Here is an 18,496-nt window from a genome sequence, read left to right on the forward strand (position 1 = left end):
TTGCAAAGGAAGCAACAAGACCTACCTCACAAGAGTATTGTAATGATGAGATATGGAGGCAGTCGTGAAACTGCTTCAAAAAAGTTAAAAGTGCTCTACATGTTCAAAGTCTCTTTATTATTTGAAGAATTAATGAATTCAACAGGTATTTACTGAGTCCTAATGGGCATCAGACAGGATTCGCTTCAGCTCTTACAATGGACAGAGCCCCTGCCCTCACAGAACTTATATTCTAGCGAAGGCGATGACGGTCCATCAGAAGAGGGGGTACTTCTGTTTTATAGAATAGTTGGGGGAAAGCTTCTCTGACACTTTGAACAGAGACCTGAGTGAACTGAGGGAGCAAGACAAGAAGGTATCTGAGGAAGAGCCTAGAGAAGAACAGGTATTTTTGCAGGTACCTGTCTCATCAAAGCAAGGAAAGTCTTAGGGGAAACTCAAAAAGGGAAAGTGATCATTCTGAAACCTGAAGCTTCCAGAAAAGGGCAGATTTGGGTGAAACACTGGTGCAGAGTTAGCTCTGATGAAGTTGCAGCCTGGTATGATATAATGAACACAAGCTTGACCAAACTGAGTGAAGCTCCTAGCTCTATCACATACCTAGACAAGTTTCTTAACCTGCTCACATCGCAGTCTTACTTAAGAGGGTCACTGAGAAGCTAACGAGATTCAGTATGTACAATGCCAAGCACAAGGCCTTGTACCTCATAAAGACTCAAACTGTTACTACTTTCCTTCGTTTTCTTGCCATTTTTAGAGGGCAGAAGAAGGACATGTTAAGAGATGAAAAGAAGCCTAAGAAAAAAGGTAGCTAGACACCAAAAAACTGCCTAGGAAGAAGAAAATAGTAAAAATATCTTGCTTCTGCAAAAAGCTTTAATTAGGGATTTCTAATCAAAAGTTTGAAGAACCATTTCTTTTCCTGTTTCAGAAATCCTGACTGAGACAAAAGAAAAGACTTTAAAAAAAAAAGAGAGAGAGAGAGAAAGAAAGAATTTGCTAAACACAGGCCTAATGTTTTGAAAACGAATGCACAAAAATAATCTAAAATGAGTTGGGCTTCAATACCTATGCATCAACATTAAAGTAACAACAAAAAGGAAGTCAGAAAGAGTTTTCTCCAAATTAGACATTATGTTCCAGAAAATATTTGGATTTGATTTGCACGCTTGGCATCCTTTTGCCTTTGAAATGAAGTATCCTGGATGCTTTTGCAAGGCATCTCTCAAAAGTCACCTGTGTTGGTTTCATTTCTATTGTTTCATATTTATGCTCTACTGCTTACTTTCCACTGTTTACAAAACAATTTATGATATTTTCATATTTATTACAGTTTTCACAACAAAACCATTTCATGGCACACATCACTCTGTAACAGAACTCCCTCATGGGAAGCAAGACAGATGCAAATCTTCCAGCTCCATGCTCTCCCAGGATGCTGCATCTCTAAATAAAAACAGGGCAAGGGACGCCTGGGTGGCTCAGTCGGTTAAGCTTCCGACTTGATTTTGGCTTGGGTCGTGATCTCAAGGTCCTGAAATCAAGCCCCGTGTCAGGCTCCATGCTGGGCGTGGAGCCTGCATGAGACTCTCTCTACCCCTCTGCCCCTCCTGGCAGCGCGTGCTTTCTGTCTCTCAAAAAACAAAAACAAAAAAACAAAACAAAACAAAAAAAACCAGGACAAATGAACTAACATTTCCATTCAAATTAGCAGGTCTCAAGGTGAGAACAGGTAGATTTTGTGTTAAAACTAAGAATTATAAAAAATAAAGGGCAATGAACAAACAGCACAGACAATGAAGAGTACCACCCAGTATCAATTTTGCAAACCATCAGAAACCCATGGATTCAGGTCAGGAAGGCAATTAGCTCAGCTGGTTCAAAAACACTGAGTTGGGAACAAGGAACAAAGTTATACTGATAGCTCTGTAGTTAGAAGACTGAACTGTGGAATCACAGACACCCAGTTCTAATCTCAGTTCCGCTAGTTATATGACCTCATGCAAGGAACTTAACCTCTCTGAAGCTGTTTTAGAAACCACAAAAAATATCTGTATCAGGTTCATGGGCTTATACATGCAAATACACACAGAGTGCTTAATATAGTGTCAATAACCGTAAGCTCAATAAATGGTAGCCGTCATTTTTGTAGGATGATGATGATACCATCATCATCACCATCATCATCACCACCACACCACCACCAAATGTAAGCTCCACGATTTTTGTGTAGTTTGTCATTCCAAATAATAGAAGTACTTAACACATAATCAGCAATCAAAATAAAAGTATCTTACGTTTCAGAATAAGGACACTTGCTATCACCAAGTCCACCATTTTCTCACCCTTCCCAAAATGGCACTTCACAGTCTTAGTAGAGGCCATATTGTCCACTTGAAAATAACTGTTGTTGAAAGGCCATATTCTGTTGTGTTTTTCATTTTGCATGCAGAGAGTAGCCACTCTAATCATCTTTAAACCTGAATTGCAACATCTGCCCTGACATCTTTTCACTGAGTTTGAAGACATTATAGTTTTTACTTTTATTGTGTATGCAAATAATTAAAGAATACCCCACTGTTTCTTTCGCTCAAAGTTAAAGAACCACTTAGCTGAATGAGTATAAATAACTGCTTTTATTTGCAACCTTTCTCTCTAAAATATAAATGCTATCAATTTGGACAAGCCTGAGAAAACAATAAAAACCATGACTGACATACAGGATTTCGGCATACTGGGAATTTCCAAACGTAGCACACGTTACCTTTGCAGAATGCTCCATGGTGACCACCACTTTGGTCTTCGCACTGGACACTAGATCCATAGCCCCTCCCATTCCTTTCACCATCTTCCCCTGCAAAACAGAAATGGAAAAGAAGATGTAATTCTTTTTCACTTCTTTTAGTATGTGGCAGAACAAAAGTAACTAGCAAGAATAAGTCACTGGAATAATGAGTGAGACTTTTATTGCTTAGTATTAGAACCTTTACAATATTAATATTCTGTCTCTGTTATTCTATGATTGAAGGGTAAGTTCAGGACAAATACTATGATGTCACTTTTATTACATGTGGCTAACATTATTTTGTTGATGATATATGAGCAATAAGACACAATCAGTGGATAAGAAAAATCTTAAGAACCATTTCAGAATTCTGGCACTTTATTGTTACAATAATAGGAGATTGAAATCCACATGCCCCTGACATCCACTTCCCTCTATTTAAACACATAATTGGCACCACTGAGTCTTCAATTACAAACACTTTCTAAAGCACTCTCTTGGATTTCCTGCAGATTAAAATACCATTAGGTAGTAGGCTAAGGCACTAATGGTGTTTCCCTCGAAATGATTAATATGAAAAGGTGGGTCTGTCTTTCTAAAACTTGGCATTTATATTGCTCTTAGAAAAATAAGCCAAACAAAACAAAAAGTATAGCGCTGTTAAGCAAAAACAGAAAACAGAAGCAGAGTTCTGGGCCCTTCACCATCACCATTCTATTTTTGTTCACCTGTCCATCTCCTCATTCATTAAACATTTACCAGCCACATTCTACAGGCCACACACTCTGAATAATTCCTACTGTCTGTTCTGTCTCCTGGTTACAGAGTCTTGAAAAAAGCAGGTGTTTCTAGAGATGATGAAATAAATTCTTACTCAAGTATACTGAAGAGAAATATCTTCTAACATTGAAACCTCCTTAAAATTTTATTTATTTTTTAATCCAAGTCCTCTTGCTGATTTGACAGTAAACTCTCAGCTCCTTCTCCATAATTTCATAGCTACAAGTAGACTAGCCAATGCACTCACACCTGGCTTTCAAACATAGAGGTCTCAAGTCCTCTGATTTCAGAAACATTTTAGAGGCCAATGCCAACACTGCACGAACATGAATTAGATGTGCATTATATAAAGGAAAGGAGCAAGTGGTCAGGATGTCTTCGTGGACCATCTCCGCTAAATGAAATGGGCAGCAGCTGGAAGTGGCTGAGGGGGAGCAGCGGGAGGGGAGCAGGGAGCAGGACAGAAATGGAAGGTACAAAGTAAGTCTGTCTTCAGGCATGTACATTTGATAAAGCAGAATATCTATGTAATTTTATACTTCTATGAGCCATGCCTTCATCCTTAGCTGCAATTTTAATAAGCTAGGTATATTATTTTCATATTTCTGTAGAGAAATATATTTTCTCTACCTTTATGGGATGAAATATGAGTAATTCAGAGATGGAAGCAATCAATGTCTATCATAAACTCCAATACTGAGGAAGTATGAGATTTTAGAGCATCAAAGGACATTAAAGCAAGTCCATTATAAAACGAATTAACCTGCTGCAGTAAGAACATCCATCCAGTCTCAGCTTTCACAGAACAGTGTCCTTGGGAAGACTCTAAGGGTAAAAGTGCTAGCAGAATGAAGAAGCCAAAGAAAAGCAGAAACCAAAGTAGCATTTTAAAAACTCCTTGAATTAAAAAAAAAAAAAATCCTTGAATTAGAATATACCAGAGGCAAATTTTTTCACCTGTGGCACAACAATGATAGGTAAAAGCTTATGCCAGTCTCTAATAAGAAGCTTGTCCAGTTCAGGCGAATCTGATTTATACCTTTTAAATCATTGTCAATTATTTAAGAAATATTTATAGAACATGTACTAGGTACAAAACCCTGTGCTGGCAGGAATATAAAGAGCTTCAGAACATGATAGAAGAACCGTCTTTTTGTTTCTGCTAAAAAGAACATTCTTGCCCATATACATAAGCTTAGGTGCAGAACACCTGAGATCTATTCCATTAACCCGCTGAAGGACATTGGGAAATTCTCTGAATTATCTCTGAATCCATTATCTATAAACCAAGAGTAAGAATAGCTGCCCTCTCATAAAGCTGTTATGAGAAGTGCATGAGATAATGTATAGAAAATTATGGAATAAATAAAATTTATAAATTCATTGACATATATCATCATCCAGTCTATCTGGTTTACTGCATGTCTAGTATGATGAGCCTGTCACTATACTGGGTGCTAGAGTTAGAGATGATCACAACAGGACTCCTTTCCTCATAAACTTCATCATCTGGGGGAGGAAAAGCATCCATGAGTAATCAAGGAGATTTGGACCAAACTTCCTCCCTCTAAAGACAGACAGACTGACTGACTGATTTATTTATTTATTTAGTTAGTTAGTTAGTTTTTTGAGAGAGAGAGTGAGAGAAGGGGCAGAGGAAGAGGGAGAATCAGATACCCCGCTGAGTGGGGAGCCTGACGCAGGGCTCGATCTCAAGACCCTGAGACCATGACCTTGGGCCAAAAATCAAGAGTCCGATGCCTAATCAACTGAGCCACCCAGGCGCCTGAAACTTCCTCCCTCTAAAAGAAGCATTGCCACAACTCCCTCTTCCCCAAGAGCCTTAGTGCTAAGTGCCTTTTCCCCCCGCATCCTTGCTAGTCTATAATTGTAACACAGTGAATTTCAACCTTTTTTCATCTTATAAGTGCTTGGATGAGTGAGGAGTGAGTGGATTAAACTAACTCATGCATGTTCACGTCCTAGCAGAGCAGGGAGGACGCCAGTGCTGCCTGTCCCTGGGGAAACGGGTGGGAAGAGGCGGCTCCCGGGGATCTCACGGAGGAGGTGCTTCACAACGGCAGTGTGCCAGATGGCCAAGAGAAAGAACACAGCATTGCCTAGGAGAAAGCATTTCTAGCAGGTTAACAGTAACACCTTCAAATATTTGGTTTTCCTGTTTTTTAAAGTAAGTTCACTGTATTGGAGAAAGAAAATAACCTATTTCCTTCCATTTCAGTTCCCAGATGATTTCTGAAACAGAATCAATTACTAAAGGAAAACAGTTCATTCTATCTATTCCAGCAGAAAGAAACAGGGTTAGATGAGACTTACTCTCCAATGCAGGTGGGAAATTCATCACTGCCCTTCAACCCACCTTAGCAGCCACTCTTTTGGGGCTCAACGACTTGTATTTCCCAGTTATGGACTGTAGTTATGGGTGGCCATGTGGCTGAGCTCTAGACAATGGAGAGAGGGAGGCGATACCTGTGATTTCCAGGCCCCTTATGCTCTTTTGCCTTCTGCAGTGTGGACACTGACATCCAAGGTGACCTTGGAGGATGACTGAGCTTCCTCCGGGGTTCTTCAGGGTCTTTAAATGACTGTGTGCAGCAGAACCCACTTACTCAGAAACACACTGCACTGTTCGATATGAGTGAAAAGTAAAAGTATGGGTGCTAAGCCACTGAAATTGGGGAGTCCTACTTGTTACAGCAGCTAGTGTGACTAATACAATGATGTGGTGCCCAAATAAGTTCTATGGAAGGGATAGAATTGGGTGTAGAATTAGAACTGTTAGAGCTGCACAAGAGAGGAGGGAACAGGCCTACGTTATACCTACTGCTCCTTGAGGGAGGGGACTATGCCAGATATGGAAATTTATCGCTCTACCCACACGTCCAACACAATGCTTGCCATTTTACAGAGACGTGAAACAGACCTCACAGCCATCTCTAACTCCCTCCCCAAAATCCAACATCCTATTCGACATACAAAACAAGAAGCTGATAAAACAGAGAGGTTACAAAGCTAAAAATATACCTTTACATAAATCACAAGAGGGAAAGTGATTCTCGGAGAAAAATAGGCCTGTGATGAAGAAGAGATTCTGGGCATGATTGAAACACTGGGCCAGGGTGACACAAAGTGTGGCTTTCTTTAAAATCTCATCAGCAAACATACATTTCTTGAATGGTGCAACTTTAGCTCTGAAATGTATTCTGGCTAGCATAATGGAGAGATGATTGCTGGATACTCATTTCACGGCCAACTCATCTTTTTGCAGTTAAGGACTGACTCTGGTATCAAGTATACAAAGAACACAGCAATAAGATGAACTAGAAATGTTGTGTGCTCTATTATGAAACACTTAAAAATTTTTCTAAAAAGATACTGACTCAAATATTATCCTCAATTCACAAATATTTTTTATTCAAGGTCAATTATGAACCAGGTAGCAAAATAGGAATTAAGAATAAAAGATGAATACGGTTATCTATCTTTTTTCTAGAAAGTAGATTTAAACTATTTTACTTTCTTTTAAGATTTTACTTATTTATTTGACAGAGAGACACAGTGAGAGAGGGAACACAAGGCGCCCCTGAATCAATATTTTAAAGATATTTTACTTATTACTTTGATCCTATTTCCTAATAGGAGAATCTGAAAGAAAGTAAAAGAAATTATGTTAATAACATGATAACATTAAAAAAAGAAAAAAAGAAAACCTCAGGGTGCCTGGGTGGCTCAGTTGTTAAGCATCTGCCTTCGGCTCAGGTTATGATCCTGGGGTCCTGGGATTGAGCCCCCGCATCGGGCTCCCTGCTCCGCGGGAAGCCTGCTTCTCCCTCTCCCATTCCCCCTGTTTGTGTTCCCTCTCTCACTGTCTCTGTCAAATAAATAAATAAAATCTTTAAAAAACAAAAAACAAAAAACCTCAATGTATCAAGTACAAATATTAAATTGCACTCCCAACGATGGTAATTCAAATTCTAAATATGACCTTTGGCGATGTTTTAAAGTTTTTACAGAAAGGTAAAATGAATACATTTGAACAGTTCTGTGAAATGCTGTTTAAAATACAATATAAAACATACTGAAAATGATTCTTGCCATCACCTTTATCATTAGTATATAGTAGTAATGGCTTATTTGCAGATTTGTTATCTATATTCTGGTCTTAAGTGAGAAACAATGTACAATATACAGAAACAATTTTTAAAGGATTTTAAATTAATGCTATATGACTTACTGGAAGAAAAAGGGAACGATAACTGTGGAGTGATTTAATAATAAATCTAGGTCTTATGGCTCAATATTAAACACCAGAACGTTAAGTACCCACCTCAATCCAAACGTCAGCCTCTTTATTTCTATCTCACTTCCCCATTATGAAAAAATACAAAAGAAAGGGCCTCTAAACATGCTCCTAGCTAAAGAATAGGAGTGAGGGAAAATAAATATAATGTCAATATTTGTTTAAATGTAAAGGAGAGGCTAGAACTCTGTTTTAGAGAAAATAAAAGATTTATAATTTGCCTTAGTTTTGCCAAGTTATAACAAAGTTACAGGAGTAGTATTTCTCTTTTCTGCGATAATTATACTTTATTCAAAACCAAGAAAAATGTGGTTTTCCTTTCAAAGATTAATTGTATTTCCCAGGATGGGTGGATTGATCATGTAAACCAGCTAATACAGAACCAGACATATAATTGAAGCCTTTATTACCAGGTAAGTTAGCAAAATTGCTTGTAACAAATCTCAGTTATCAATCATAATATGGGCAAAAAAAAAAAAAAAGAAGAAGAAAGAAAAGCATGTCATAAAGCAACACTTGGACAAACTCAAAACTCCTGTTCTCTCAGGGACCTTGTTTCATCAACTATCTCCTTGGCTCCAGTTTCTCCATCCTCCTCCCCTCTCTAGCTCCCTGTTGATTCCTCAATGCACTAAAGTCTGGTTTCTGCCTTGACCACGCCTTTGAAGTGAGAACTACTCTATCTGGTCTCTAACATTTAACTATCTGATTCAGTAGACATCTTGGGGTTTATTTTACTATATTCCTGTACCTTTCTATTACATTTTACACTATTTTTTACCAACTCCTTGAAATGCTCCATTCATGGGCTTCCAAGGTACAATACTGCCCTGGTCTTCTGACTTCAAAAGGCTTCCAAGCTCCTTCCTAGCATCCCTTTTCCCACCCCAGCTGTGTGTGTTGGCCAACTTAAAAGCTCTGTCCTTGACCCTCTGCTCTTGCCTCTACTTTTTCTCTGGGAGTGACTTCATCTGCTCTCATGATATAAACTGCCCCTGTCTCTGATGACTCCTAAAGCCATATTTCCAGCTCAGATCCTTCCTCCAAGTCTCAGACTTCAATATCCAAAAGTTTCCCAGGTGGCACAATCTGTAAGCTAATTCCCAAAATTGTTTCCTCTTGTTCCTGGGCAGTTAGACATTTTCCAGCCTTCTTTGAGATTAGGGCTGGTCATGTGAATAAGTTATGGCCAACAGATAGTGAGTGAGAGTGACATATAATAATTCCAGGGTTGGACTATAAAACCTTCCAGGCACTATGTTCCATGTTCTTCCCCTTTCTGCCAAATAAATGTTGAAAATGGTGGGGCCATGGATAGAAAGAATCTCAATTCCCAAATTAGTGCACAGAAGAGAGCTGCCTGCCAATCAGGGATACTCCTTTTGGTTCTGTGTGAGAAACAAAAACTTCTTTAAGTTAATTATGACATGCCTCCACTCAGTATGGTCCAAATTAAATGAAGTATCTTCACCAAGTCAAATCTCATCTACCTACTAACTCCGTCTCAGTTAGTGGCCAACCATCCACATCAAGGTCCAAACCAGAAACTTCCTTAGCTCTTGCCTCTCCTCATTATCTATGTGCAATCAGCCATTCAATCACAAAGAACTCCAGTTCTTCCAGTATTTCTTAAACTTTTCTCACCCAAGATCCTTGTGATTTCTCCCAAGAGTGCTGTAACAACATCCCTACTAGTCAACCTATGTCCAGCCTTGTCTCTCTCAAACCTTGTCTCTCTCAACCCACAGCCGTGAAAATAATCTCTCTAAAATGAGTATGTTATTCCCCTCCTTAAAACCTTTCAGTAGTTCCCCCGTGTGCCAGGCAGAGTCTAAGCACCTCAGTTGGGAGACGAGGCCGGGGACAACCTTGCTTCAACCCTCGTCGTTTCCTCATACCTCAGATCCCATTTCTTGTGCCCAGCATATGGCTTCACACTCATTCTAAAAGCTCCCACCCTCATTCTATTAAGTGTCCTCCAGCTCACTCTTTATGTATCAAATCAGGACTACTTCTTCCAGGAAGTTTCACAGGCCTCTGCCCCACCCCATCAAGATTTGATTAGGGACCTCTTTTGGTTGCTCTCACAGCATCCTTGCTTATCCCTATTGTAGAATCTGCCAAATGAGCTGCATGAAGATCAGGGTTGATATTCCACTGGCAGGTAGTGGCCAGGCCAGACAGGTGGTTATTACTGAAATTCTTCCTCATGAGAGGCACCCTAACCCCTCTCTGAGCGACCTCTTCCTAACTCCACCGCCATCTATCTAGCCACTGAAAATACAACTGTGGGCCTCCAAGACCCTATCCAGCTTTGACTACCCTCTCTTCTGACTGATCACATTTATTCGGATTAATCAGTGCCTGTACACTAAAGAAATCAATTAACTTCATATAGAAAAAGTGAGTTCTGTTCCTAGCTATTAACTACCCTGATTCTCTCATTTTGTAAAATTATAAATACCACTCAATATGTGTCTTCATAGTTCACTTATGAAACCTTCTCTCTCCAAGTAAAGAAAAAATTGCAACGCACATAAAATTGTGAATCATTAATTCCACCTTTGTACAGGAGATTAGTAAGCATTTATTAGGTGAATAGTTAGAAGTATGAAACTTTCACATTTTCTTTTCCTAAGTTATAATCAATGGGTGACTAGGTCTCTTTTGGTTATAAATGAGGCACTTTGGATAGATTAACTTCTTTGTACAAGATCAGATAGACTTGCACTCTGTTCTATTTTACTGGATTAATAACATGGACAGGAGAAAAACTCTGTTATTCTTAGCTCTGTTTTGAAGGTATAATTTCAGTTTTCAGAGTCAATTCATAATTCTGCAGAGATGAAAACAGACATCAAAGAACCTGGCTAAGGGACTTCACCTTGTTTTATCAGGCCTCCTACAGAAGACATCAACAGAAAGAGCTTGAGCAAGTGCTCCAGGATATATATAAGGGGGTTTATTTTTATTTAAAATGATTAAGGATTCTTATATTATATATTATTATATACTTATATACATATAAATAAGTAATATTTAATTGAATTTATTAAATACAACTAAGTACTGGAGCTTCTGGTCTTATAAATTATCCAGAAACAGAATAATTATAATATTTAAAATCCAAGGATAAGTTATTTTCTACATTAACAACCTCTTCCTTCCCTTGGGTCACTGAGAGAAATGTTTTAGAATCACAGGAAATTGCCATAGGTGAGCATGTGTGACCTACGAACAGGAATTTCATACGGTTGGTTCAAACTCATGTTCTAATGATGGGAAATCACACAGAATTTATTTTAAAGGCTTCTATTATTTTTAGGAGATCCCCAGATAATCACAACAAACATGCCAGCTAAAAATACAAATTAAAAGGTAACAATCATTTTTGTCTGCATGTATAAATGATAAAATATATTAATTCCTTCAACAACTCATTCACATGGAATACAAAATCACTACTACTTCTTTTAGAACTAGAAAATAGTTGTTTTTTAGAAATTTTATTTTCTGAGTCCTAAAACAGGACCCGGGTTGGTTGGGATGGAGGAGGAGGCGTGAGAACAAGAGCCATGCGCTGAAATACGCTTGCTCCATCACCTCCTCCCTCTGTCTGCAAGTTCTAAGGCGCACAGTCACAGAGTTATTATAATCACGCTGCCATCTCTGACAGCTGGACAGAATCCCCAGAGAGAGACACAGTGACCGAAGAAACATTATTAAGGAATACATGGAAATCATTACCAGCGTTTTTAATCCACAGTAGAAGAGATTTTAAAAAATAATGTAAAAGATCATTTAAAAGTAAAAAGACAAAAAACCACTTATGAGCAACCATGAGAGTATGCTATGTATATTAAGTGTGGGTGCCCTATTAAGCAAGTGTTAGAGGGTTAGGTGGAAGGACATAAGACCATTTTGACTCTACACTTAATAAGTACTGTTTATTCCCAAGATGTCCTCCAGAGTCAGCTGATGACCCAGTTTAATGACTGCCCCATACCTCCTGGGGGTTAACAGCTATGAACATTCATGTCAAATTGATAACCCTTTGGTCATTACTGAAGAGCCTTTTAAGTTTTTCCTCCTGTGCAAGTCCCGATCTGTAACATGTTGACCTGATGGCTCTGACATATGAAGAATAGTCTCACCTCTGGTTTTCTCGGAAAGCATACCCTATCTTCAGACCAGTATGTGGTTTGACCCCAAAAGGGAGAAGCACACCATCATTTTGAGAATAACCCGCCTCTGAGAACAACAGAGAAACCTAGGGAGCCATGTCACTGTGTGTGTGTTGAGGGGATGGGGGGCGCCTAACATCACAGGCATCAGAGAGGAGAGAGAGATGATGCTGAGAATAAAAGTGAAAAGTGAAGTCTTTACAGATTTATTTATTTATTTTTAGAGAGAGACATAGAGGGAGAGAGAAAACTCAGAGGGGAGGGGCAGAGGGAGAGTGAAAATCTCAAGCAGGCTCCACACCCAGCGCTGAGCCTGACACGGGGCTCGATCCCACAACCTTGAAATCATGACCTGAGCTGAAATCAAGAGTTGGACACTTAACCAACTGAGCCACCCAGGTGCCCCAAGTGAAGTGTCTTTAAAGACAAGTAACAAGAAAAAAAAAATTTTGTGGGGGGGAGGGGAAGATCTTGGTAATGTAGAAATTAAAATACTGAGAATAGAATAAAATATTAAAAATATTCTTTTGAAGTAAAATACAAAGAAAGATTAAAAGAGTAGAAATATAGAGAAACAAATAAACTTTAACTCATTTCTTGATATTCAAGGGTTTTAACTCCCTAAACTCCATCATAAGTTTCTGATCTTGATGTTGTGATACTTTATCTCTAACTTCCATAATACTAGAGATGGATATCACATACATGACAAAATAGTATTAAAAACCAATGTGTGAGTAAAAAAAGCTTGATTATTTCAGATACATTTTATATGGAGCCTAAGTTGAGGGGTATTTTAAATCTAGTACATCCTCAGGTGAGTAGCAAGAGTTGCAGTAAGTAAGAAGAATTTTATTGCTTTTATTGTTACAACACCTGGTGGGCAGACATGACTTCACATTCACCTGGAACTCATGCATGGCAAACACTTGGAGCTGGAGTGTACTTGCTAGAAATTATTTTTATTCCCAAGAAGGCTGTGTTCAGGCCTGGTATTTTGAAGGAAACAGTCTCTTGATAATCACTCTGCCACACTGCTGTTCAGGAAAGAGTTGCTTTTTTCCTCTAACCTCAGGAAAGTTCTTTATTATTCAAAGTTGTATGACTGTGGGTTAGTACAAGCATACTTTGTTTTACTGTACTTCGCACATACTGTATTTTTTACATATTGAAGGTACATGTCAACCCTGTATTGAACAAGTTTACTGGGGCCATTTTTCCAACAGCATTTGCTCAGCTCATACCTGTGTTATATTTTGGTAATTCTTGTAACACTTCAAACTTTTTTGTTCTTGTTATGGTGATCTGTAATCTTTGACTTTACTGTTGCAACTGTTTTGGGGTGCCATCAGTCATACCCACATAAGATAACCTTAATTAATGTTGTGGGTGTTCTGACTGTTCCACCAACTGGCCACTCCCTCATCTCTCTCCCTCTCTTCAGGTCTCCCTATTCCCTAAGACACAACAATATTGAAATTAAGACAATTGATAACCCCGCAATGGCCTCTTAGTGATCAAGTGAAATGAAGAGTCCCACATCTCTCACTCTAATTCAAAAGCTAGAAATGATTAAGCTTAGTGAGGAAAGTACATTGAAAGCTGAGATAGGCCCAAAGCTAGGCCTCTTGTGCCAGTTAGCCAAGCTGTGAATGCAAAGGAAAAGTTCTTGCAGGAAATTAAAAGTGCTAGTCCAGTGAACACACAAATAAATATGAAAGCAAAACAGCCTTACTGCTGATGTGGAGAAAGTTTGAGTGGTCTGGATAAAAGATCAAACCAGCCACAACAATCCTATTAAGCTAAAGCCTAATCCAGAACAAGGCCCTATCTCTACTCAATTCTATAAAGGCTGGGAGAGGTGATGAACTTGCAGGAGAAAAGTCCGAAGCTAACAGAGGTTGGTTCATGAGGCTTAAGGAAAGAAGCCATCTTCAAAACATAAAGTGCAAGGTGAAGCAGCCAGTGCTGATGTAGAAGGTGCATCAATCCAGATCTAGTTAAAGATAAATAATGGAGATGCTACACTAAACAGGTTTTCAATGGACATGAAACAGCCTTCTCTTGAAAGAAGATGCCATCTAGGACTTTCATAGCTAGAGAGGAGAAGTCAATGCCTGGATTCACAGCTTCACAGGACAGGCTGACTCTCTATTAGGGGTTAACATAGCTGGTGAATTTAAGTTGAAGCCAATGCTCATTTACCATTCCAAAAATCCTAGGGCCCTTAAGAATTATGCTAAATCTACTCTGCCTGTGCTCGATAAATGGAGCATAGCCTGGCTGGTAGCCCATCTGTTTACAACATGGTTTACTAAATATTGTAAGCCTACTATTGAGACCTATAACACACACACACACAAAAAGATTCCTTTCAAAATATTACTGCTCACTGACAATGCACCTGGTCACCCAGGAATTCTGATGGAAATGTATAACACAAGATGGGGGAACATTCTATAGGACATCTGAGTAGTACTTCCCAAACTATCAAAGTCATGAAAAACAAGGAAAGACAGAAACTGTCACAGAGAAGTCTTTTTCTCAGAAGAAACGTTCTTTTCCCAGAGAAGACTAGGGAGATACGACAAATATTATGTGGTATTCTAAACTGGATCCTGGAAAAGAGAGAGAAAATTAATGGAAAAATTGATATTAATAGTAATGTACCTGAAAGACTTTTACACTGAAAACTATAAAACATTGATGAAACAAAGAAGACACAAATAAATGGAAAGACATCCCATGTTCATGAATTGGAAGACCTAATATTGTTAAAATGTCCGTATTACCCAAAGTGATCTACAGATTCAAAGCAATGCCTGTCAAAATACCAATGGCATCTTTCTCACAAAAATAGAAAAAAACAATCCTGAAATTTATATAATAGTCAAAACAATCTTGAGAAAGAAGACAAAGCTGAACTTGTTTTCCTGAAATCACTCCCTGATTTCAAAATCCATTACAAAGCTACAGTAATTAAAACAATATGATATTGGCATAAAAACAAAGAGTAATGGAACAGAACAGAGAGCCCCAAATAAATCCAACCATGTACAGCCAACTGATTTTCAGCATGGGTGCCAAGAATACACAATGGGGAAAAGGTAGACTCTTCAACAAATGGTGTTGGAAAAACTAGATTATCTACATGGGAAAGAGTAAAATTGGAATCCTATAGGAGTAACAAAAGGGAACAAAAGCAAAAGTAGACAAGTGGGACTACCTAAAAAACTAGAAAGCTTCTGCAGAGCAAAGGAAACAACAAAATAAAAAGCAACCTAAGGAATGGGGGGAAATATCTGCAAGCCATACATCTGATTAGGGATTAATGCCCAAAATATATAAGGAACTCTTACAATAGCAAAAAACCGAACAGCTCAACTAAAAAATGGGCAAAGGACTTGGATATTTCTCCAAAGAAGACATACAAATGGTCAACAGTTGAATGAAAGGACGTTCCATACCACTAATCACCAAAAAAAATATTGCAAATTAAAACCACAATGAAGTATCACCTCATATCTATTATCAAAAAAAACAAAACAAAAACCAACCAAACAAACAAAAAAACAAACCCAAAAGATAAGTGTTGACAAGGATGTGAAGAAATTGGAACCCTTATATATTATTGGTGGGAATGTAAAATGGTACAGCTGCTCACAAAAAATAGTATGGTAGTTTCCCCCCAAAATTAAAAATAGAACAACCATGTGATTTAGCAATCCCACTCTTGGGTATATATCCAGAAAACCTGAAATCAGGATATCGAAGAGATGACCTGCACTCCCATGTTCACTGAAGCATTATTCACAATAGCCAAGATACAAAACAGCCTAAATGTCCATTGACAAATGAATGGATAAAGACAATGTGGTGTATAAATACAACAGAATATTATTCAGCCTTTAAAAAGAAGGAAATCCTGCCATATGCTGCAACATGGATAAACCTAGAAGACATTATACTAAGTCAAATAAGCCAGTCACAAAAGAACAAATACTGCATGATTCCATTTACATGAAGTTATCTAAATAATCAAACTCATAGTAGCAGAAATTAGAACCATGGTTGCCAGGGGCTAGGGGAGATTGGAAAATGCAAAGCTGTTCAATGGGTATAAAGTTCAGTTACACAAGATGAATAAATTCTAGAGATCTGCTGTACAATATTGTGCCTACAGCTATAATATTGTATTGTGCACCTAAAAATTGTAGTGTGTTGTGCACCTGAAAATTGAAAAGGGTTGATCTCATGTTAAGTGTTCTTACTACAATTAAACAAAAAAAAAGACCAACACCCCCCCCCCCCCCCCCAAACAAAAATACAACAAAGTGTGTCTCTTAGTTTTTATAAATGTACCGTGGTAATAGAAGATTGTAATAATGAGGGAAATTGGGTGAGAGAATATGAAAACTCTTTGTGCTAGCTCAGAAGCTTTTCTAAAAATCTAGTTATTCCAAAATACAATTTATTTTTTTTTTAAATGTCAGTATGTGGCTTGTTCCTGTGGTTTTTGTTTTTTCATCAAAATAACAAAACGGAGATTAGTTCTCTCATTTCCCTCTGTGAGGGCCTCTCCTAATAACTCTCCCAACTTATTGCTAAAGAACTCTGTGAACTCTAACTCCCTAAAAACAAGAAAATGTATGACAGTTAAATGAATCTGTGCTTTCTTTTTGGCTACAATGTTTTCTTGTCATAAGTAAACTTTATATTTTTGCAGGACCCACCATTTACCAATGCAGAGTACACTAACATAAAGTCACAAGTTAGTAGCTGGATAAAGAATAAGATAGTTCTGAAACCACTTACGTGGGTTTTTGTTGTTGTTACTATTTTTATTTTATTTTTTCTTTTTACCGTTTGACCCTCCTCACCCACTTCTCATAGCCCCATCACCCACCTCTGGCAACTACCAAACTGTTCTTTGCATCTATGAGTTTGCTTTCTGTTTTTTCTTTTCTTTTTTTTATATTCCACATATAAGAAAGATCATATGGTATGCCTTTTTCTGACTTATTTCATTCAGCAAAATGCCCTCAGGTCCACCCACGTGATTACAAACAGCAAGATTTCATATTTTATGCCTGAATAATATCCACTGTAGATACACCACAATTTCTTTATCCATTCATCCATCAATGGACATTTAGGCTGTTTCCGTATCTTCGCCATTGTAAACAAAGCTGCAATGAACATGGGGGTGCATATATGTTTTTGAGTTAGTGTTTTTGTTTTCTTCAGATAAATACCCAGAAAGGGATTTGCTCATTCATATGGTAGTTCCATTTTTAATTTTTTTTATTATATTATGTTAATCACCATAGAGTACATCATTAGTTTTTGATGTAGTGTTCCATGATTCATTGTTTGCGTATAACACCCAGTGCTCCATGCAGAATGTGCCCTCTTTAATACCCATTACCAGGCTAACCCATCCCCCCACCCTCTCCCCTCTAGAACCCTCAGTTTGTGAATTGTGTAAGACTGTTGAATCACAGACCTGTACCTCTGAAACAAATAATGCATTATATGTTAAAAAAAAAGAAGAAGAAGAAGAAGATAGGAGGGGAAGAATGAAGGGGGGGAAATCGGAGGCTGAGAATTTTTTTAATTAGTTTTTTAAGATTTTGTCTATTTATTTGAGAGAGGGAGACAGAGATAGCAATGGAGAGCACAAGCAGAGAGGAGAGGGAGAGGGAGAAGCAGGTTCCCCACCGAGCAGGGAGCCGGACATGGGACTTGATCCCATGACCCTGGGATTATGACTTGAACCAAAGGCAGATGCTTAAACCATCTGAGCCACCCAGGTGCCCCTCTTCTGCTCATTTTTTTTTCTTTTTTTGCTATTGAGTTGTAGAGGTTCTTTACATATTTTGGATACTAACCCCTTATCAGAATTATAATTTGCAAATATTTTCTCCCATTTGGTAGACTGCCTTTTCATTTTGTTGATATTTTCCCTTGCTATGTATTATTTTTCCCAATAAACTTTACTATCCAAGTTACTGTTACTTTGATTAGCTTGTCCTAATGATAGCTTAGATTTCTGAGAAAGTTTTTTTTTTTTTTTAAATCAAACATGGTAATGAGAACCTTTATAAAACAGTGTTCTGCAGCCATATTATTATAAGTTTGTGAAAACTAAAGACTGGACCTTTGTTCTATGACATATAAAATACCATTTTTATTTTCTGCTATTGTTACTTCATTTTTCTTGCTATGGTTTACTTTTTCCATATTGAGCATCTTTTAATAAACACAATTTTATGAACATAATTCCTCATTACCTGAACAGTACTTGCAGAAAGTAAATAGATTTAATTCAAGCTTTCCTTTACAAAAAAGAGAAAAATCGACAAGAAAATGTTAAATACATTACTTGAAGTTAAAGAACAAGTCAGAAAAAGAATCGGATAAAGTCTT

At 37.9% G+C, this 18,496-nt stretch overlaps 1 protein-coding gene across 1 annotated transcript in view; it reads right to left on the minus strand.

Annotated features, from left to right (window-relative positions):
- The window catches only part of OXCT1 (3-oxoacid CoA-transferase 1), a 122,318-nt gene that overhangs the window by 18,851 nt on the left and 84,971 nt on the right, over nt 1-18,496 (minus strand). Inside the window, exon 14 of the mRNA XM_032415250.1 lies at nt 2,765-2,854. Within this exon, the coding sequence (XP_032271141.1) occupies nt 2,765-2,854 (90 nt within the window). The remainder of the gene's footprint in view (nt 1-2,764; nt 2,855-18,496) is intronic.

This window comes from Phoca vitulina, unplaced genomic scaffold, assembly GCF_004348235.1.
Source record: "Phoca vitulina isolate PV1807 unplaced genomic scaffold, GSC_HSeal_1.0 scaffold17, whole genome shotgun sequence".
Lineage (NCBI taxonomy): Eukaryota > Metazoa > Chordata > Mammalia > Carnivora > Phocidae > Phoca > Phoca vitulina.